Source organism: Euprymna scolopes, chromosome 25 (assembly GCF_053919585.1).
Source record: "Euprymna scolopes isolate OS-2025 chromosome 25, ASM5391958v1, whole genome shotgun sequence".
Taxonomy (NCBI): Eukaryota; Metazoa; Mollusca; class Cephalopoda; order Sepiida; family Sepiolidae; genus Euprymna; species Euprymna scolopes.
In genome coordinates, this window is record NC_136506.1 from 107,425,952 (window position 1) to 107,449,368 (window position 23,417).

The 23,417-nt window shown below is 34.4% G+C and overlaps 1 protein-coding gene and 1 pseudogene across 1 annotated transcript in view; one reads left to right on the plus strand and one right to left on the minus strand.

The window, feature by feature from the left end:
• Positions 1 to 4,434: 4,434 nt before the first annotated feature.
• Positions 4,435 to 23,417, minus strand: part of LOC145247559 (uncharacterized) — a 42,849-nt gene continuing 23,866 nt past the window's right edge. The window contains exons 4-6 of the mRNA XM_080109404.1: positions 20,339 to 20,921; positions 10,763 to 11,078; positions 4,435 to 5,176 (exon numbers count right to left, since the gene is read on the minus strand). Coding sequence (XP_079965530.1) covers positions 4,741 to 5,176; positions 10,763 to 11,078; positions 20,339 to 20,921 — 1,335 coding nt within the window. The 3' untranslated portion in view covers positions 4,435 to 4,740. The remainder of the gene's footprint in view (positions 5,177 to 10,762; positions 11,079 to 20,338; positions 20,922 to 23,417) is intronic.
• On the plus strand, positions 6,204 to 6,330 carry LOC145247638 (U2 spliceosomal RNA; annotated as a pseudogene).

Consider the following 23,417-nt stretch of genomic DNA (forward strand, 5'->3'; position numbering starts at 1 on the left):
TATTTAAAAAAAATTATTTTAGTTTTAACACTTCTTGTGTTGTCATGAAATAATAAAAAAATAATTTTTATTTCTATAAATTTCTTGTTTTAACATTTACCACAAACAAACCTAATGAGAAATTTTTTTACATTTCTAAAAAATGGTGTTTTTAATTTTCACAAGTTTTTTTGCAAAATTTTGCAATAATGTACGAGAGTTAAACACTTCCTGTGTTAAAAAAAATAAAAAAACTTAAACATTTGTATCAAAAGTTTTCTTAAATGAAATGGAATGAAAGTTTAAATTACTTTTTTGAAATAAAATATTTCCATCTATAATATAATCTCACCTCTCTGTTTAAATGTATATTTATATGTCTCGCAGAAACTTTTAATAGAGGTGACGGATTTTCATGAGATCGGTATTGTTTTGAAGTTCGATCCTTCGGACGACAAATATCGAAAAATTGACCAAAAGCATTAATTCCTTCACCCTCAACTGGGCACTTTTCTACAGGGAGGGGTTGTTTTTTTTTTTTTTTTTTTTTTTTTTTTTTTTTTGCTGATATTTTCGAAAGTCATCGCCTCTTTTCGATTGTCTAGCCTTAATTTAAACTTATGTCACTTCAGGTTTGGCAGTGGCCGCAACAGCTAACGTGTTACGTTTTTTTTTTCCACTTTCTATTCCTCCTTCGTGGTATGGGTTCGAGCCTGCCTACTACCACTTTTATTTATTTATTGATTTATTTATTTTTTGCTCAATACACACCTCCAAACACCTGGGCAACGCCGTGCTCCCAGGCTAGTATGAATATATTTTAAATATTAAAAAATTTCTTTAATTTTTTTTTGTTTTATTGTTTCAAAATAAAACAAGAAATGGTTTTGTATTTCGTTTCATGCTTAGTGAATTCCATTCCATATTTGAGTGTACAGAGTCCATTTCTGGCGTCTTTATTTTGAGTATTGAATTTTTTTATTTTTAACCATGATTTTTTTTAATATAACCTCTTCGTTCTGTGACGAGTAAAGACATCATAGAGCTTTTCCTTTATTTATTCATTTATTTTTATTTTTATTTTTATTAAGTTGAATTAAATATTATTTTTATTAAGTTGAATTAAATGTAATTTTTATTAAGTTGAATTAAATGTAATTTTTATTAAGTTGAATTAAATATTATTTTTATTAAGTTGAATTAAATATTATTTTTATTAAGTTGAATTAAATATTTTTATTAAGTTGAATTAAATATTTTTATTAAGTTGAATTAAATATTTTTATTAAGTTGAATTAAATATTTTTATTAAGTTGAATTAAATATTTTTATTAAGTTGAATTAAATATTTTTATTAAGTTGAATTAAATATTATTTTTATTAAGTTGAATTAAATGTAATTTTTATTAAGTGTAATTAAATATACTTTTTATTAAGTGTAATTAAATATACTTTTTATTAAGTGTAATTAAATATACTTTTTATTAAGTGTAATTAAATATTTTTATTAAGTGTAATTAAATATTTTTATTAAGTGTAATTAAATATTTTTATTAAGTGTAATTAAATATTTTTATTAAGTGTAATTAAATATTATTTTTATTAAGTGTAATTAAATATTATTTTTATTAAGTTGAATTAAATGTAATTTTTATTAAGTGTAATTAAATATTATTTTTATTAAGTGTAATTAAATATTATTTTTATTAAGTGTAATTAAATATTATTATTAAGTGTAATTAAATATTATTATTAAGTGTAATTAAATATTATTTTTATTAAGTGTAATTAAATATTATTTTTATTAAGTGTAATTAAATATTATTTTTATTAAGTGTAATTAAATATTATTTTTATTAAGTGTAATTAAATATTATTTTTATTAAGTGTAATTAAATATTATTTTTATTAAGTGTAATTAAATATTATTTTTATTAAGTGTAATTAAATATTATTTTTATTAAGTGTAATTAAATATTATTTTTATTAAGTGTAATTAAATATTATTTTTATTAAGTGTAATTAAATATTATTTTTATTAAGTGTAATTAAATATTATTTTTATTAAGTGTAATTAAATATTATTTTTATTAAGTGTAATTAAATATTATTTTTATTAAGTGTAATTAAATATTATTTTTATTAAGTTGAATTAAATATTATTTTTATTAAGTTGAATTAAATATTATTTTTATTAAGTTGAATTAAATATTATTTTTATTAAGTGGAATTAAATATTATTTTTATTAAGTTGAATTAAATATTATTTTTATTAAGTTGAATTAAATATTATTTTTATTAAGTTGAATTAAATATTATTTTTATTAAGTTGAATTAAATATTATTTTTATTAAGTTGAATTAAATATTATTTTTATTAAGTTGAATTAAATATTATTTTTATTAAGTTGAATTAAATATTATTTTTATTAAGTTGAATTAAATATTATTTTTATTAAGTTGAATTAAATATTATTTTTATTAAGTTGAATTAAATATTATTTTTATTAAGTTGAATTAAATATTATTTTTATTAAGTTGAATTAAATATTATTTTTATTAAGTTGAATTAAATATTATTTTTATTAAGTTGAATTAAATATTATTTTTATTAAGTTGAATGAAATATTATTTTTATTAAGTTGAATGAAATATTATTTTTATTAAGTTGAATGAAATATTATTTTTATTAAGTTGAATGAAATATTATTTTTATTAAGTTGAATGAAATATTATTTTTATTAAGTTGAATGAAATATTATTTTTATTAAGTTGAATGAAATATTATTTTTATTAAGTTGAATGAAATATTATTTTTATTAAGTTGAATGAAATATACTTTTTATTAAGTTGAATTCTAAATAAAAACCTTATTCACTACTTCTGCATTTTATGAACCTGCGATTTTCACAAAGTTACTTGGGTGTGCCCGGTAGATGACGAGAAGAACCAGAAACGGTTGACAAATAGTTTTCTGGATATTAAGATATTATTTTCTAACGTATTATAGATTTCAGTGGCCGTCGCCATTCTTGACATGGGGAAAGGGTGGGATGGTTATAACACTTTGTGTTTTTTGTAATAGGCAATCCTGTAATCCTGTGTTGCACTAGCTGCTGTTATGCTGAAGACTTTAGGTGAACAAATCCTCTCCTACACTGATGACTTCGCTTTTATGAATGAATGCACACATAAACTTCCAAGTTTTTGTTAACGTATTAGCAAAGAATGCCATGAAGATAGGATTAGAAATAAACCAAGAGAAAACAGAATGTATGTCTACAGCTAAATCACAGTTTAACTTAAATATAACTATTCACAGTAAACCTATTAAACAGGTCAACCAATTCATTTATTTAGGGCATAAACTGACTTTCCCAATGATTATGAGATGACATCGAAACACAGAATCGGGCTTGGTTGGGCGGCTTTCCAAAAACACGGCACCATTCTAAAATCAAAATGGGTGCCGATAACTTAAAGTAAAAAGTTTATTTAATTTATAACCTCCTAATAGTTTTATATTGCCTTGAGTGTATCACATGGACTAAACAACTAACCAATCACATTGAGGTATTTCAAAATGTGTTTCATTACGAGACATTACCTGATCGAAAAAAAATAAAATATCTATCCACCATCAAACTACTTCCCTACTCCCTCTATTTAATAAAATCAAAAGTAAAACCCTTAAACTTTTTCCCCGTGTGAAACGATCAACCACTGGTCTGTCAAAGTTATGCTTTGAGGGTTTGTTAGCGGACAAGAGGCAGAGGAAAGCCAATGCAAAGATGAAGAGAAAATGATTTTGATTTGACATCTCTCAACAGTTGGGCGTCCGTCAACCAACTTGCCCTGGATCGATAGGAATGGCAAAAAAAAAAAAGAAGTCACATGGAATCACAATTTGCACCAAGCGGAAGATGCGACTCATGATGTAATAAGGCTCGCCCGGTTCTTCCTGTCATCTGCCCGGCACAGCCAAGTAACTTGGTGGAAATCGCGGGTTCATTAATACAGAAATATCCCTTATCATAAGTGTGTGAGGACACTTCTTAAACTTTATATTCAATGGAATTTTGATCTACAGACTTGAGATTTGGTATATAGGGGATTCAGACATATGGAAATTTTTTAATCAGTTTTCATCTGGAAAAAACGGGCTTTTAAGGAGTCAAAATTGGTACGTGGGAGTTATCGGATTTTTATCTGTTTGCAAACTGTTCTACAAGTGCGCAGGCATGAATCGTTTACATGACAGATTTATTATGTTACAAATAAGTACAATGTGAAAACACTTTCTAAAGATCGTGTCAAGCTGGCCTAAAGGTTATTGTACTTGACTCACTGTCTTTAGGTTTTGGTTTCAATCTCAGGCCAAATATTTTTTTTTTAAGTTACAAGAAATGTATGATGTACACACCCTTGATGGAAAGAAAATATCATACACCGAAAATCACGTACATTAACCAAGTAGTTTTATTTTTAGTCACGTGCAAACGACTCTAAGTCACTCCACCGGTCGGTCTGTCCGTAACACTTTTGTGCTTGGCCTTTTTGGTTAAGATCAAAGATCTGTTGTTAATAGATGCTGTTCTTAGCTTTTTAAGTTTTTTGTTCAAAAACAAAAAAACAACAAAAAAAAAACAATACTCGCATGCAAATGTCTCAGTTTCTGTATGAATTAAAATATATTTAAGCATATTTTACGACTGGGCAATGCAGGGCGGCCTGTTAGTTTTTCTTCTAAAATGTTTTCACATCAGAAGAGCAATTTTTTTAAATAGATTGGACGAATGAAAGTAAGGGACGTTATGTTGGATCCTTTGCTGGAAATGACGCATTCTTTACGGACGATGAAATCGTCGAGTGCTTTCAAGAGCATCTCTGGGTCAATTGTGTGTTTCTTTGCAGCAAATTCTGGTATACTAACTTGAATTAGATCGTATGATTCATATTCGGTGCTTCTTCTTTTCTCCCACGCATATGTTTTTTTGTACCTATCGGGCGTGTAAGATAGTTGTAGCCGGTTTGTATTGAAGACAGAAAGGAGTTGCTGCTGCGAGAACATTTTTGGGTGATACGTGAACGTCTTGATTAAACCACGCCTGTGGCGGGAATGGAACAATGCCGTCTTCATCTGGATGTTGATATCATCCTCCTCATTATGGTCATCGATGAAGTGTGCATGCTTTGATCTGAAAAATATAATAAGTCATTAGTGCTTGTCTAGAATATTCCCACCCTAAGGAAAAAAAAATCTGGGGTACTTGTTAAGTGGGAATTGACAAATCGTCTTTTTTTTTTTTTTGTTTTTTTCTTAATTTAAAAATTTTTTTTTTTTAATATGTACTTTTAAACAGAAACAACAACACTTAATTTTCATGTCGAAAATAGTAATATATCCCCAAATTATGGAAATTAATCAAGTGGAACTGCTATGTTTTTAATAAAAAAAAGTCTATCGCTATGGTCTAAAACGGTATGTCAGCCATCAAATAGGGAGATATGTTCCCCTGTATTCGCAATCTTCAAGGTGTTCACATCTAAGGAAAATGCAGTTTCATCCAATTTTCCATAAAAATTACTTTTTAATCATAAATAATTTTTCTACTCGAATTTTCATAATTTTTGGGTATATTACTATTTTCGACATGACAATTTAGTATGTGCTGTTGTTTTTGCTTAAAACCACTTAAAAAAATATCGATCTTTCGACTCTATCTTAACAAGCATCAAAATCTGTATGATGTACACACCCTTGATGGAAAGAAAATATCATACACCGAAAATCACGTACATTAACCAAGTAGTTTTATTTTTAGTCACGTGCAAACGACTCTATAAGTCACTCCACCGGTCGGTCTGTCCGTAACACTTTTGTGCTTGGCCTTTTTGGTTAAGATCAAAGATCTGTTGTTAATAGATGCTGTTCTTAGCTTTTTAAGTTTTTTGTTCATTGTTGATTTTCACTGTATTTTTAACATGAATAAAGGATTTAATATCTCAAAGTGTAGTATCTGTTCCGGCAGATACTGCAAGCAAAGACCATATGTAGGGTTGCCCCCACATATAAGACCTTGGTCAATGTAGGGACAACCCTTCATACCAATTGTCACTATCCAGCTCCCCTACTGCCTGGGGAGTTGGTCCCCATTTCCCCTTCACTTCTCACATTAAAAATCGGCCTTGTGCCTAATTTGCTCGGTGGGGGAGCAGATAAATACCTTTTTCTTGGTCTTTTGGCCAAGATCAAAGTGTAGTATCTGTTCTTACTACATGCGGTACTTATTGTGATATAAAGTGGGGGATCACTTTTTTGTATTAATTTAATGTAAAATGATCACCCATTTTACAACCAGTCAGTCTCAAAGCCATTCAAGTCATTCTCCAGATCATTCAAGTTGTTTTTGAAGGATTCCAGGTATTTTTTTAAGCATTCAAGTCATTTTTAAGGTCATTCAATTCATCCTTAAGTTCATTAAAGTCATTCTAAATCATTTACTTTTTATTTAAGTCATTTCGGCTCATTTTTCAGTCATTTTAGTTTATCTTTAAGAGTTTCATGTCAATCCTACATTCACGCATTCATTCATTACACAAGAGCATGCGACTAATGGCTATCGGCCTTGTTATGAAGAAAATCATTTTTAATTTATATCATCTTAAAAACAATCTGAAATAAAATTTTACTCTTCATATATAACATAGTTCTCTGGATCTTGCTATGAAAATGGGCAGGCTTGACTGCAAACATGTGGAGAGTGTCATGAGGAAAGATTTTCATACGCTGAGGTGATATCACAGGAAACTGGAAGACTGGATGCTGTTGCTGATTTAAGATATAAAAGTGAAACTGTCTGTGTGTGTAAATTTCCCTACTAAATTACTCTACCATTTTTCAGTCTACAGACTCGAGATATGACATAAGGTGTATTGAGATTTGGGAAAATCTTTTTAATCAGTTTGCGGCCAGAAATTTGGCTGTCAAAGGGTCAAACTTCAACGATTTGACCGTTGAAAACTCTACCAAACTCCTCCGCCAATTTTGAGTCTGAGCACTTAAAATTTTAGATGCAGGTTACTTGGACATGGATCAAACTTTTTAATTTGATTTGAGCCCCAAACAATAAATGCTAAGGAGTCAAAATTGGGGTCAAAGTTTATAAAAATATGACCTCTCGGCCAATTTTTAGTCCAAACATTTGAAATTTTACATCATCAGACATAGGGCAAGCTTTTTAATCGGTTTTTGGCCGAAAATTTGGCTGCCAAGGGGTCAAAGTTCCAAAGATTTGACCTTTGCAGTCTCTAGAAAACTATTCAGCAAATTTTGGTTGTAAACATTTGAAATTTTACATAAAGGGTATTCAGACATGCTTTTTTAATCAGTTTTTGGGCGAAAATTTGGCTTCCAAGAGGTCAAAGTTTAAAGAGTTGCCCTTTACAGACTCTACCAAACTCCTTCGCCAATTTTGGGTCTAAACACTTGAAATTTTAAATGTAGGTTACCTAGACATGAGTCAAACTTTTTAATATTTAGATATACATACGCACATCAAGTTATGAACAATATATAGGGCCCGAGCAAAGTGAGCTGAACTGCTAGTATATATATATATATATATATAATCATTGACATGCAGTACTGTTTCGTCATATCACAACTGATCAGTGTGGCTAGATAAGCACCTTTCCCCAGCCGAGGATCGAACCTACAACCATCGAGTTGACAGTCAACAGCTCTACCCACAAGGCTATGAATCGGTGCCTGCAAATATCCCTCATCAAGTGTTTATTAAACAAGCACGTGCCCATCGCTTCAGTGCTCAAACTGCTAGTTTGTTTACAAATAGGCAGTGAGCTTTGCTTGATTACCAAACGAGGCATCAGGTGAAAGTACATTTGCAACAGTGCTCAACCCAAAGGGGAGGGGGCTTTAATAGTCATCCACATACAATACTGTTTCGTTGTATCACAACTCATCAGTTTGGCTATATATTATTGATGGTTATTATTATTAATAATAATACCATAGTACCTTTAATGTACATATGTGTGTCACGGTTTTCAGATTACAAATTATTCAATCAAGAGATATTATTTATTAAAACGGATGATAGAATATAATATACTACGAACATTAAATTAGCTTCAGTGTCCGCTTCCTCTTTCTAAGACATTCACAGCAAGAACTTGTCTCGTTACAACAACTTTGTAGCGTCAGCATAATGCAGAATTTCCACAAACAGAGCTTCTTCAAAACGATTTCCTGTCGGTGGAAAACATTACCACGGGACTACTTCCCTGCAGATTACAATATGGCCGTCTTCAAAACTGATGTGAGAAAATTCTTGTTATAAACCGTCTTCACAAGTAACGAAGCTCAGTTTATTCTATAATTCATCCTCAATCCTCTCATTATGTTCTTCATCTTTCAACTAGCAATCATTCCTTATCATTACGCCTTATCCTTGAGTGGCTTGTTTGCCTTCATAAGTGGCGATCTATGAGTAAAGATGATTAATCACAACATGAAGTGATGAAAATGCTGATTCTTTTAATCAAATATTTGTGGATGACTACATTTGCTCCCCACTTATGGGTTGAGCTCTCTAGTAGAGTAATAGCAGTTTCCACTTAGTATAAAACGTTAATCTTCATATAGAATAGAGTTCTTTGGATCTTGCTATGAAAATGGGCTGGTTTTGGTACAAACATGTGACGAATGTCACAAGGAAAGATTTTCAAATGCGGAGGTGATATCACAGGAAACTGAAACATCAGATGATGATGACGATGATGATTATCATCATCATTATAATTTGTATATTAATACCATAGTACATGCGTACATGTGTCACGGTTTCCAGATTATAAATTATTCGATTGGGAGATCCTATTTATTAAAAAGGAAGGTTATAACATACTACGAATATAAAATTAGTATATAGATAGTTATTTCCATGGAAGGTGATCGACTGAGCTCTTAAGATATTTACAGGAAAAAATAATAATTGTTAATGGAATTTGATGACTCACAAACTTTAATGGATAGTTATTCCACTATTTGGAAAGGTCAACAAAAGGTCAATTTGAAGAACATGAGCAAGAAACGCATGGTAGATGTATCAGATGTGGCAACAAGGCTCTATGCATTGGATGGCTTTGTAATGCTATAGGATGCTCTCTGGTGTAAGCCCACCTTCTTTGCAGCAGCCTTGGCAATGTCCTCAATGTATTTGTTCTAATTTATGTTTCCTGTGAATGTTGGGCCATGGATGGGCTCTCGGGTAGGGTGTTATTTGTTATGGCAATCAGTGGTTGAGAAGATTTTTTAGTAGTTTTTAAAGGAAAGCAGCTTTATCTAAGTAGCATGAAATGTTACCATTCACTTATGGCCCCATTACACTTTTCTGATACCAAAAACGATTCCTTTAATTATCTTTTTATTGTGATTTTGTTTAAAACAAAATCTTCCACTGCTGTTTGTAATAATAAAATAATAAATATTTGATTTTAAACTACCAGTAAATACTAGCAGACCTGCTAGCATAGCCCAGCTGTAAAATACGGATGAACATTATATTTTAATTAATGCAGCAACTGAGGCATGTGCATGCGAGTATTATGTTTTTCTAACCACTTCACTTCTTGGAAGTCGCTCATCAGAAATGAAGAACTTTTTCCGTTCCTTAAATCGTTCCGTTCCAGTAAATCTATAAATCATCCCCACCCCCAAGTGTGTTTGGATATTTGGAAAAAAATATATGCTCATTTAACATATGTTTTTAGGATAATCGGGGGGGGGGGAAATAACAACTCAAAAGTTAAGTATTTAGAGATTTATAAAGAATTGGAATTGGTACTTGCATCGGAATTTTAAACAATAAGTGAAACTAAAATCTAAAGATCCCCCCCCCCCAAGAGTGTGTTTTTACGTTTGAGAAAATATCTATGCACTTGACATGTGTTTTTATGGTCATCGGAAAAAAAAAATAACTCTCTAGTTAAATATTTAGAGATTTATAAAGAATTGGAATTGGAATCTGTAATTGTATTAGAATCGGGAATTTAGTATGGAATCGGTAATTGTATTAGAACCAGGAAAAATATTGGAATCGTCCCATCACTCTAATAAATCAAAGCAAAAGTGAAAATTGTTAATGGAGTTCGACAGCTCACAAAATTTTTGCCGGGTTTGGTAATTATTGCATGACTCTGAAATCTCAACAAAGGTCAATTTGAACAACAAAAACAAAGCAAATCTTATAAATTTTCCTACTCTCTGTGTCTGTGTGTCTGTGACGCGGTTTATCTCAGCCCACAGGCATTCCACCCAGGCAAGTTAGGTACCGAAATGAAGCTTATGGCCCAGTGGATGTTTTAGTGATATGTATATCCATATTTGGTGTATGGAAATGCAAAAAATGCAAACAAATAACGATTTACTAAACAACGTTTTATTTACTGGATATTTTTCCGGTATTCACCGGAAGTTATTATCCCCCTTAGTAAGTTGGATTTACTGTGTGTGCGTGTGTGTGTGACGCGGTTTATCTCAACCTACAGGCAACCCACCCAGGCAAGTAAGGTACCGAAATGAAGTTTATGACCCAGCGGATGTTTTAGTGATATTTATATCCATGTTTGGTGTATGGAAATGCAAAAAAAATAACGATTTACTAAACAACGTTTTATTTACTGGATATTTTTCTGGTACAAGAACCCAAGTTTTCCCAGCTGGGCAAACTTGGGTTCTTGTGACGAATAAATACTCTTACCTTATCTTTTCAACTGTCGGTTTAGTCAACGTCTTTTTTCTAGTGGAATATACCAATGTACGGTAAATTGCTGGATTTTCCAAAATGCCGTTCACTAACGTGGTAAAATTGTTTAGGTCTTTGATGACCGTTATGTTCTCAGATTTTTTGCTTGCTTTCTTGCGTGTCAAATCTTCCACTTGTTCTTGCTCTGGGGTTTCGGCATTCACTTTCCGCGTTGCTTTTTGAAGTCGTTCATCAGAAAGGAAGAATTTTTTCCGTTCCTTAAGCGACATTTCATTGAAATTTAACGCCTGTTCACGTTCCATTATTTTACCTATTGTAAATTAAAAAAACAAAAACAATTATACTCCTTTCGCTGGAGGAAGAGTAGGAGTGGAAGATCGATTTATACATTTGCAAAAATGGTTAGAGACTCAAACTGACAATCAGTCAGCAGCACCCTAGACAGGTTGAACCAGCTTCCCCTAAAGGAGGAAGTTCCTAAGGAATATTAAATTCACAAGCAGTCCCCAGTCGAAGGTGTCGACGTCCTCCTACATACAGCACCTGGTATTCCCAAATGGTCACCCAACTGGTACTAACCAGGCTCAATGTTGCTTAACTTTGGTGACCTAAGGAGAAATTGTGTGTCAACGTGATTATGCCGTATACAGTGACTCAAACTTGGTACACTGAGGCCATAGGCAACTATTACACTAGTGGCGTTCATTAAACAGTCTATAAAAATATTATACTAGCAGGCTGCCCAGCGTTGCCTGGTTATAAAATACACATAAATATCATATTTTAATTTATACAGAAACTGAAGAATGTAAATGCGAGTATTATGTTTTTTTCTAAACAGTTCATTTCTTGTAAGTAAAAAAAAAATAATTGAGCTGAGATCGAAACAAAAACCTAAAGGCAGTGAGTCAAGTACGATAACCATTACGCTGGCTTGACACAATCTTTAAAAAGTGTATTAAAACCTACTTATTTTTAACATAATGAATCTGTCATGCGAACCATTCACGCATGCGCATTTCATCTCAGCCCACAGGCAACCACCCAGTTAGCAAACAGATAAAAATCTGATGACCCCTTACGTATCAATTTTTAAATTTTGATGCTTTAGCAGCCCATTTTTCCGGATGAAAACCGATTTAAAAGTTTTCCACATGTTTGATTATCTTATATACCAAATTTCAAGTCTGTACATAAAAAATTTGTTGAGTATATAGGTTGAGAAATGTCCTCACATGCACACACACACACACATTCTCACTTTTATAGACCTATAAAATAGACTAGCAGGTCGCCTGGCGTTGTCCGGTTATAAAATACCCATAAAAATTTAATTTTGATTTATATAGAAACTGAAACATGTGCATACCAGCGTTATGTTTTTCTAAACAGTCCATTTCTTGTAACTTGCTCATCAGAAATGAAGAATTTTTTCCGTTTGGAGTCATGTGGCGTGACCACAACCGGGAGCGGCAAGGCTCCCCATAGGGGGGAGATTAAGACTCCCGAAACACTGAAGAAGGCCGGACAACTATGCTTATATTAATTGTTAAGCATTACTGTGTGGCCGGGCAGCGACGGCCAACCTTGCTGAAAGGAAGAGTTAAGTTATGAATTTTATTGTGTTTTTGTGCAATCGACATATAAATTTTATTGTTTGTTGGAAAATTGACCATTCAATGTCATTTTGAAATCATAATGAATATGATTTTGGTTCTGGGGGACCGACGAAGGGTCACGGGGGTCAACCTCCCTGTTCGTAGGAACAGAAATCTGTGAGCATTCGTAGAATCACTAGTACACACACACACACACACACACACAGGAGATCAGGAATTCCCCTGGGATGACGTACTGATTGGCGATTGGTCTAGTGAGCGACCATACCTACCCTATCACCTCCCAATATAAGCGAATACTCACGCTAAAATCAGTGAGTTGGAGAGTTGAAGCTGAGTCTTGAGAGAATTTAACACTAATCAGTCGTCATCACACCCTTCTCCGTCCATTGCCACCGCAAAATACGGAGAGTAATAGTGTGTTTTGTAAGAAATTAACATTGGATATTTGTATATAAGTTTATATTATATTTTGTAAATTTGAGTTGAATTAATTTGTAGAATAGAGAAATCTGAGTTTTTTTTGTGTGTGCATGAAAATCTATTCACTTCCGGCATGATGTAGCATATCAACCTGAAGGTGAAATCAACACTGAAACCGACCAACCAGATCCTGCTGCGCCAAGAGAACTCGCAGAGAATTCTTAAAGACGATCAAGATGCATGTGTGAGGGTTCATACCTATTACCAGTGACAATTGGTGAACTGTGACAAGAGCTCGTTCAGTCAAACGAGCTCGAACAAGAGAAATGGGCAATTTATCAGACGATTTTGAAGAACACATGCCATAATAATATTTGTAGAAAAGACTGAGACTAGCAACATCACGTCTGCGAGAAAGAGGTTTCAGAGAAGAAGAAAGTGTGGGCGATTTAAATTGTAGATACGTTTCTGCAAATTTATTACGAACCCTCAAATGAGACACAGATTCATCAGTCCAAATATGACGACAAAACTCCATACATGGTTTGATAGTAGACTTGTAGAGAGAGAGAGAAAAATGCATCAGATGTGAGAAAGTGTTTTTAGAGCGGTAAAGACAACCTACTTTACGAGAAGCAGAAAAAGCAATGGATCAAATATATGAACTCCAAGAATGATTTGATGAGAAGAGTGTTGCACAAAGCAATCCCGGGCGATACCTGATAACCATGCAAGTTAGGATAGATTAATTTATTGAGATAAAAAATTGTTGTTGAGATAAATTTATTTGAATAAACTAGAAGAGTCAATGTTTACATAATATAAACAAATAGGTTTTGGTATAACAATAATTTAAAAATAGCTAAACCTCGCAAAATCTGACGTAGAAATAACTTTCAGCTGACGTGTATCTTAGGAGGATACGTGGTCAGTGAGAATATAAGTTCAGTCTTGTTTTTGTTGCCAACGAGAGAAGATGGGTTTTCCAAAATGACCAAAGAAGCGGGTCGAGACAACAGATGTAGAAATGTGATTTACAACGGTGGTTGTAATTTATGGGAGATGGGACGATTCCGGAATAAAGACCTGTATGTATATATTATCAACATTTCTGGTTGATCTCTCTCTCTCTCTCTCTCTCTCTCTCTCTCTCTCTCTCTCTCTCTCTAGGAGAAGAAGAAATTAAGTCTTTATTTCAGTGCAATGATCCAAACAGCTGAATCGGCCAACATGGAAATCGTTGAAAAAAGGTATGACCTCATTTAATGTTTTTACAACATTTATAATGCATATCGATTTCAAAGACACTCATGAATAGGCGATCATACGTATACACATTTCATAGAGAGACGTATTTAAACACTCATCTCTTCTTATGACAAATATAACATCCGCCATCTTTCTGCCGTTTATATACACACGACTATAAAACAAGAAGATCCAGAAGTTTCAGGGTCAATTTCTCCTCAAAAGCAGAACCATCCATGAAAATGTCCGGCAGAAAAAGGTGCGCGAGCCTTTTCTGGTCTCACACAAAAACATGTGTTTACATTTCAAGCTATATTACTTGCCATATACATACGCGCACACAAACATACGTGCCCACGTCCACACACGTACATATATTCACGTTCGTGTACATACACACACACTAACGTGCGCACATGTAAGCACAGATGGACAACGTCACTTCCTTTTCAAAGGAAATCCACACATGCGCAAAAGACCACCGGAAACAAGTATAAAAGCAAGAGACAAGCTGTTTCCAGCCATTTCCGACTTAGCTCTCGAGCTGAGCGGTTGTCGGACCATTCGACCCCCCCCCTTTTGGGGCGCCCGCGCGCGTCGCGCCCCCTGCGACTATGTATGGGGCACGAGCTAACAAACAGTACGTACACTTTATACGCTTTCTATCTCCATGAACTGGATTGACTTTCACACTCTATCTCCCCTTCGGCTTTGGTCCATCAACACAGACATGTACGCGACTCTCTACTGAGCTTAACCCTCTCTTTCTACAGGCCGGCTTGCCACTTCGCGTTTCTCTATTGCATTCCCTTTTCCTTCCACGCGCATAGTCGTCAACGGCTGAATGAACACGTGTACACCTAAGACTTTCATTTATCAACAGAAAATAAACGACATGTTTATTTTATTCCAGCATTTGAGTTATTTGTTTTCTTCATTCAATTCGTTTCATTATTTTTTCTTGTAGCGAGTTAGGGTATTTATATCCTGGTTCGCAACAAAGGACACGCCTACAATTGAAAGACACAGCTGAGTTTTAGAAGGATTAAACGAAACAATTCCTTGTGAAATAGTCTTAAATTAGTCAAACTGGGAACACCGAGGCCATAAGCAACTTGTAACATCACCGGCGCTTGTTTTTTTTTTTTTTTTTTTTTCTTCACTAAATAGTTATTTTTTTAAAAGTCCTTTTCACCTCAAACAAAGCGTATTGCCACTTGGAATGTAGATGAGTAGTCTTTGGGATCGTGTCTAACAGGGGACTGTGGGGAGTTGAGCAGCAAGATCTGTTCACATTACATTTAAACTTCTGAACATAAGTACAGCGAGGGAAGCAGGAAACAGGAAGGGAATTCCAAAGTCTATCAGTCTGAGGGAAGAAACTATTAGAGTAGAAGGATTTTTGGCTTCTAGGGACCTCAATAGTAAAGGGGTGAGATTCTGCTACTCGGCGGATTAACTGGCATATGTACATCGAGGGGGATACAAGTGCTATGAGTTCATCAGAGCACATTCCATGAAATAAAACAGGGATGTGATATTGTGGCAATGGGACAGAGGTTGGAGCTTGACCTATTAGATTTCAGACTCTTTTTTGGACTTTGTATAAGAGTGAGAGGGCAGTAGTAGATGCACCATATGTTGCAACAAGGTTCCATGCATGGGCGAATTGTGGCTTTATATATTGGATATTGGATGCTCTTTGATGTGTGTAATTTTCTAGCATGGTAGAGGAGGCCCACCTTCTTTGCAGCAATCTTGGCAATGTCCTCAATATATTTGTTTCAATTCATGCTACCTGTGAATATTAGGCAGAGAAGTTTGAAAGATAGGGTCTCAGGTAGGGTGTTATTTGTCATGGTAATCGTTGGTTGATAAGTAGATTTGAAGAAATTTTTATTCTTCATTGTTAAAATTAAATAAGGGGTCGGATGGTGGAAGCTGTTTACACCAAATTATTGACAGCAAAAAGCGAAAACAGTTTTGTAGTTTACATACCATAATAGTTTGGAACAGGATTAGGGATCTTTGGTCTAATATTTACGGGCAATATGAATTGGAGCAAATATATTGAGGACATTGCAAAGGCTGCTGCAAAGAAGGTGATTTTCCTCTATCGAGCTAGAAGCCTACTCACACCTGAGAGTGTCTTGTACCTCTATAAGGCCACTATTGAAATATCAGTTTCAACCTCTGTCCCATCACCGTAATGTTGCATCTCTGTGCCTGTTTTACTAATATTTTAATGGAATGTGCTCTGATGAACTCGTTGCACTTGTGGCCCCTTGATGTATATATCCCAGTTAATGCAACAAGCAGCAAAATCTCACCCCTTCAATGTTTAGATCCCTAAATGCCATAAAGCTTTCTACTCTAATAGTTTCTTCCCTTGAACAACTAGACTTTGGAATTCCCTTCCTGCTAGCTGTTTCCTTGACTGTAAAGATGATATACAGAAGTTTAAATGTAATGTAAACCAACATCTTGTTAATCTTTCCTAGGCATGGTTCCAAAAAGTAGCCTCTATACGTCCAAGTGGCGATATGCCTTGTTAGGGATGAACTTGAGTAAAAACAAAAAAGGAATTAGGAGACAATGAATAGAGAATCAATAAATAGCTTCAAGAATTCCAGAAACTCCTTTCCAAGAACTGCAGAAAGTTGTCGAATGATATTACATAGAAATTACATAATTTGTTCAGGACATAAAACTGAGTTTCTGATCAGTCAAACTTGGTAAGCGAGGGACGACGCGTATCCTGAAAATCTAGAGAAACACTAAATGAATGTCATTCCAATGATGTTGTCTGCGTCTCGAAATGTCCAAGTAGAAAAAGAAGTAATCGGAATTAGATTGGTTTATCCTCTCTTAAAAAATTCTTATGCGTTAGGTTTAAAAAAGAGTACACCAAAATTTATGCAAATTCATCAAGTATTTTTAAAACAATAAAAAACACATTTTAACAGCGAAATGTCTGGTCTACCATTTTTTGCTTACATTAAAATCAATGGCCAAGGGACATAATTCAAGACAGAGACAAAGAAAAGACCAGCAGTCACCGTGCACATATGTAAAAAAAAAATACTTTTAACATTTGATTTGTTTCTTAAATGCTCACTGGCAAAACCCCACAAGTGCGCGGATGCATGAAAAGAGCATATGTGAATGGTTCGTCTAATGTTCGTTTGATGTGTATTTGATGTTCATTTGATGTCCGTTAAATTTTTATCTAATGTTTGTTTGTTATGAAAGCGTTACAGCAGATGTTTCTTTTATTTTCTATTTTCTTCACAATAATTTCTAGTAAAACAGGAAACATTGTGATAAAGTAGGTTACAAATAGTTGGACTCAGGAATGGAGCAGCCGCGATTACAAACAACCGCAACAACAGCCGCAGCCGCAATACCTTGTAGTTTACAAATTTGATTCTTTGTTTTTTTATAAATTGGTGAAGAGAAAATCCGTGTGTCATGTGGAATCATGCTGCCGGGGTTGGGAGGGCAAGAAAGGATCAAGATGGCAGCACCCAAAAATTTTATAATCAAGCAAAATCTCACGGCTTGTGTACAAAATCCCGCAGCTCAACTGCATAAAGGGAGGCCGCGGGAAGAACGAGGACAAACAGTTGCGAGAATCTGGGGAGACAGTTCCTCAAAAATCTGTGGAGATTTATTGCATGGTGCTGAGTAACTTTGCTCTCTTGCCTTTTTCTTTTTTCATTCTGTTTTTTTTTTTTTTTCTTACAATTGGTGCAAGGTTTCATGTAATTATTAAAAGAAACAAGCTTTGTCTTGGCAGCATTGAACGTTACCATCCATTTTTGACCCCATTCCACTACAGACTGAAGGTCTTCCTCTAGGGTTTCGCCCATTACCTTAGCATGTGCTCATTAGTTTTCCCCATGTGCCTGCTATAAAGCGTGGTGTCATCGGCAAATATACCCATCTCAGAGACAATTTTATCAGGTAAGTCATTTATGAATATCAGAAATAACAAAGGTCCAAGAATCGACCCCTGAGGTACACCCGCAATTATATCAAATTTTTTGGATGTATGCCCATCGAGGACAACCTGGATTCTTTTCTCATTTAAGAAGGATCTAATTATTCTAAGCATTCGTCCAGTAATACCATAGGATTTTATCTTCATCAGAAGGTCATCGTGCCATACCCTGTCAAAAGCCTTAGATATATCAAGGGCTACTGCCCTCCATTGCCTTATCCAGTGCTCAGAGATTACAGTTAAAATATCTGCAGTAGAACGGGCTTGCCTAAATCCATATTTGTGGTCTGACAGAAGTTTAGCAGCTGTAAGGTGTTGGACTAGAGCTTGATTAATTAAGGACTCAAATATTTTGGCAAAAAGAAGGAGGAGGCTAATTGGGCGATAATTTAATGGGCCAGTTCTTTCGCCAGAGTTTTTGTAAACTGGTACTACAGAAGCAGTTTTTCAGATTTAAGGCATTTGTTAAAGAGTTTAGAGAGAACAGAAGCGAACTCAGCTGAGCATTTTTAACAGCACAACTGGAATGAGGTCAGGTCCACATGCTTTTGTAGGTGTCTAGGTTTTTTTTATAATATCATGTACTTGGGAAGGCGTGATCTTCAGATCATCTACCGTGGTTTCTCTCTGCAGAGGAAAATCAGGAAGAGAATGGCTTGCTGAGTCCAAGGTAGAGTTTGAGGCAAACTAACGGACAAGCATGTTCGCTTTCTCAATTGCTGTGCAAACAACCTCATAATTGTTTGATATTGTCGATTGCCCGTTATTTAGTACACTGTTGTAGATTTTCCAAAAATCACGAGTTCCTAATTTTTGCGCTTCAATGCATTTCCTGGTGGTTTCAGCATATTTACTCTGAGCTGTTGCTACTTCTTTCTTACAATTATTTCTAGCTTCTATATACTTTTGTCTGTTTGTACAGGACTTATGCTGGATAAATCTACGGTATGCATGTTGCCTCTGAGCAATGGCAGCTGCGCATGCAAAAGTAAACCATTGGGGAGAGTGGGTCTTCCTGAAGAACTTCCGTGTAGGAACATGTGCATCAATTGCCACTTTGAACCATTCAGTAGTCTCATTTGTGCACTGTTCTGCTGGAAGAGAAAAGATATTTTCCCCATGGGGCGTAGCTCTGCACTCTTCATGAAGCACTTCTGTTCTATCCTATCTACCCATTTTACTCCTTTTTCAGATGTGTTACTTAGATCTACTTCATTTAATATCCCTCCCCGTTCCTCCTGAAATTCCCGTTTTAATTTTACTTTTATTTTTGCATGTGTAATTCTGTTTGCTCTTTTCCTTTTTCACACTCTATTCGCCTATTTCTTTCACTTGAGCTAGGCAAGAATAATTCACACACACACACACACACACACACACACACACACACACACACACACACACACACACACACACACACACATTCGCATGTGTGTTCTTTCGATCTAATTTTTTTGTTGATCTTATGTCTATCTTTTTCTCAGCGATTTAAATGTAATTTATTTAAATGTAATTTATTTAAATGTAAATGAGGTTTCTATTTCGTCTTTCTATCAATTCGTTTGTCAGGGAGACTGACTGAATCTGAGATTGGAATTAAAATTAATTTCTCTTTTCAAAAGTGATTATTGTTGGGTTTTTTCACACTCTATTCGCTTATTTCTTTCACTCGATATAGGAAAGAATAATTCACACACACACACACACACACACACACACACACACACACACACACACACACACACACACACATTCGTGTTCTGTCGGTCTTACACACTTTTCTTTACCATTCTTCTTTTACATACACCTTAACAAAGACGACCAAATTGTTTCGAAATGTTACAATGTGACTTCGTCTTTTTCCCCTACAGGAACTTCTTTTCTTTTTTCCTTTCAATTACTTATTTTAATCGACGAACACCCATCTAGCTACAACCACTATCAAACCCCCCCCCCACTTTCTATCTGTACCTAAATCTAGATGCAAGTTCCATGAACAAAGCTTCTTTCCTAGAACTGCCCACCTGTGGAACTTTATTCCACTGGCTTGCTTTCCAACTGACTACAATATGGTCGTCTTCAAGTCCAATGTAAACAAGTTCTTGTTGAGCCATTCATTTAAATAATCAAATTATACCCAATTTCCACCACTAACGATAACTATGCTGTTGTACCGGTGACCACCTTACGCTTATTAACTCCTGTCCTCGAGTGGCCCTCGGGCTTTGATAAGTGGTGACTTTCTTGTTAAAAATACTTTGTTAAAAAAAGACTTACCTAAATTAGTCAGATCGATATCAATCGAAGTCGGCTTCAGTAAATTCTCTTTTGACTCGTCTTTCAGAATTACCGCATTTTCTTGAAACGTAGTTATTTTCCCTGACGACTTTGTCTGTTTTTTGTCCGTTTTCTTTAAGGCATTCGTAAACATGATCTTCTTGGTGGGAGAACGTAACTGTTTATCTTCTGTGGTTGGTCTCTCTTTGGTCCAGTGGTCCCCTTGGATTTCATTTTCCAACACATTCGATTCCGTCTCAATGCTGTTCTCGATATCCCAGGAAAGAATGCAGGGAAAATGTTCAAGACTGATGTTGATGGCATTTTTTTGCTGGCTTAGAATGTTGGAAGTGATCACCTCTTGAGTGCTTACAAAATCTTTTTCACTTCCCGTATCGAATAGATCGTCACATGTCGAGTTTCTAGCAGCAGCAAAATCTTCGGAGGCTGACTTTTGACCTGGCGAGTTTGCGCTTCCAAAGTCGAATGGAAAATAGTTATTACTGATCGAAGAAGACGATGTGGGATTGCTTTTTCGGTAATAAGTAAATTGGACTTGTATCGTCTTAGGGTTGAGGTCGAACTGAACGGGGAGAAAATACAAGATCCATAGATTAGCAATTGAAAATTTTAATCGTGTTCTTTGGATTCTTCAGACTCTTGTTCTCATCTTGTTCATGGCGTAGTGGATAAAGTACTTGGTAATTGACAAACACTTGTCTAGCTACAACTACTATCAGCAATTTCCTCCATTTTCTATCTGTACCTAGTTCCCTGGACAAAGCTTCTTTCCTAGAACTGTCCACCTGTGGAATTTCATTCTACTGGCTTTCCAGCTGACTACAATATGGTCGTCTTCAAGTCCAATGTAAACAAGTTGAACCGTTCATTTAAATAATCAAATTATATCCAATTTCCACCACTAATGTAAAATTCAGTTATAAAGTTACACTTTTCGTGAGGTTGAAGGTTCAATCTTTAGTACAGGTGATACACTAAAAGAATACAATTGTGAATTATTTATGACTTCTACTTAGTCATGGCTGACAGAACGAGAACATGCTAATCCTGAATAAAGGTTTCTGTTTGAAATTCTTAAGTTCGACAGAAGATTCCTGAGTACGACGAGATACACTTGAGCAAAATTGGAGGTTACATCAACCGAAATGTTGTGGAAATGACACTCAAGATGAGAACAGTAGTCCGAAGAATCCAAATAATATGAATAATCAATCCTCATCTCAAAAGTTCAGAAACGTGAAAAATTGAACTTTTTTTTGCCTTCGGCTGAAGCAATTTTTTTAATTTAATGTATATTGCTACAAAGCATGAAGCTACTTGATGTTGTAAAGAACTAAATAAAAATTACCACTTCAATGTCAAAAAATAGTTGACAAATGTTATATGGATAAATTCCAACCCAGAAAACAACAGTTTTTCCTCCTTTGTCAGAAACATCGTTCATGCAACGTAAGAACTAAAGGATTATAGGAAAAATACGATTTCAGAAACTGATTACAGTAGTTCCTTACGCTTCAGTGGGCTTATGCCTTGTTTGGAGTGAAAAAAAGTATTAAAATAATAATACAAAATTTTTAAGGCTTCAATATGACATCACATCTTTATTTGATCTATGAACTGGATAAGCTTGAGTTGAAAACTGCATTTGCATGGGTAAAATGCTGAAATGAAATTATGATACTATCGTTGTTCCAAGTGTTGGGAAATAAAAAAGAAGAGAAAACAAGTTTATCAGCAGAATAATAGAGAGGAAGTTATTCATCAAGGTACACAAAAGAAAGCTGAAATAGGATTGTTAATCAAAGTGTGACGGTCAAAAGATCAGACATAAAGGTTGATATTAGTGTTGGAACGATTATTCAGAATCAGGAATCGGAAAAATTGTAATGGGGGGGGGGTATTGGAATCTGTATCAGAATCTGAACAATTTGTGTCTTTTTTCCAATGCCAAAAACGATTCTTTTAACTATCTTTATTTTATTTTGTTTATTGCAAAAAATATTTTACTGTTGGAAGTAGTAATAAAATAATAAATATTTATTAATTTTAAACTACCAGTAAAACTAAAATCTATAGACCCCCCCCCCAAATGTGGTTGCACATCTGAGAAAATATCTGCACTTATAGCATGCATTTTTATGGTGATCAGAAAAAAAAAAACAACTCATATTTAAATATTTAGAGATTTATAAAAAAATCGGAATCAGTAATTGTATCAACATCAGGAATTTAGTACGGAATCGGTAATTGTATCGGAATCGGAAAAAATATTGGAATCATTCCATCTCTAGTAGATATGTATTTAGAGTTAGTTTATAGGCAATTTTAGTTGAGGACAGTGTCCAGTTTGGGTCAGTTGGTGGACCGGAGGTTCCTCTGAGAGAGATTGAAGCTAAAGCTGAACGCGAATAGATTGGGCTGAGAAGAAAATCACTGGGGACTGATGCGACTGGACAGCTAGCAATGCACAAAGTTTAGGGTTTCTCTTTTTACAAGTGACGGTATCACACACACACACACACACACACACACAAACATGCACACATGCATACACACACATACACACAGAAACACACACACATACGCACATATAGTTAAACATACACACATACACATACACACATGCACACACCCACACACACACACACACACACACACACACACACACACACACACACAACACAAACATGCACAAGCACACGCAAACACACACACATGCGCATACACACAAACACACACAGAGCTTAATTAATTTACATCAAGTTTTGTGATGCTTTATTATAATGTGATCCACAAAATGGACACATTTTTAGAATATTTTTTCTTTGGAAATTTTTACTTGCAAAATGTACCATTGAGTGGAAAACAATACACAAATATTGAATATAGAATAGATTAACCCATTAGGTACAATAGTAGATGTCCGTGTTAGGCAGCAACAACTGGGAAGTGAATTGACAAGTAAACCACTGAGTCTTTGTAGCTTAACTTGCATCTTCAACACATTTTTTGAATATTCCTTCATTTATGATTTTTACTCAACAAATATCCCCCAACT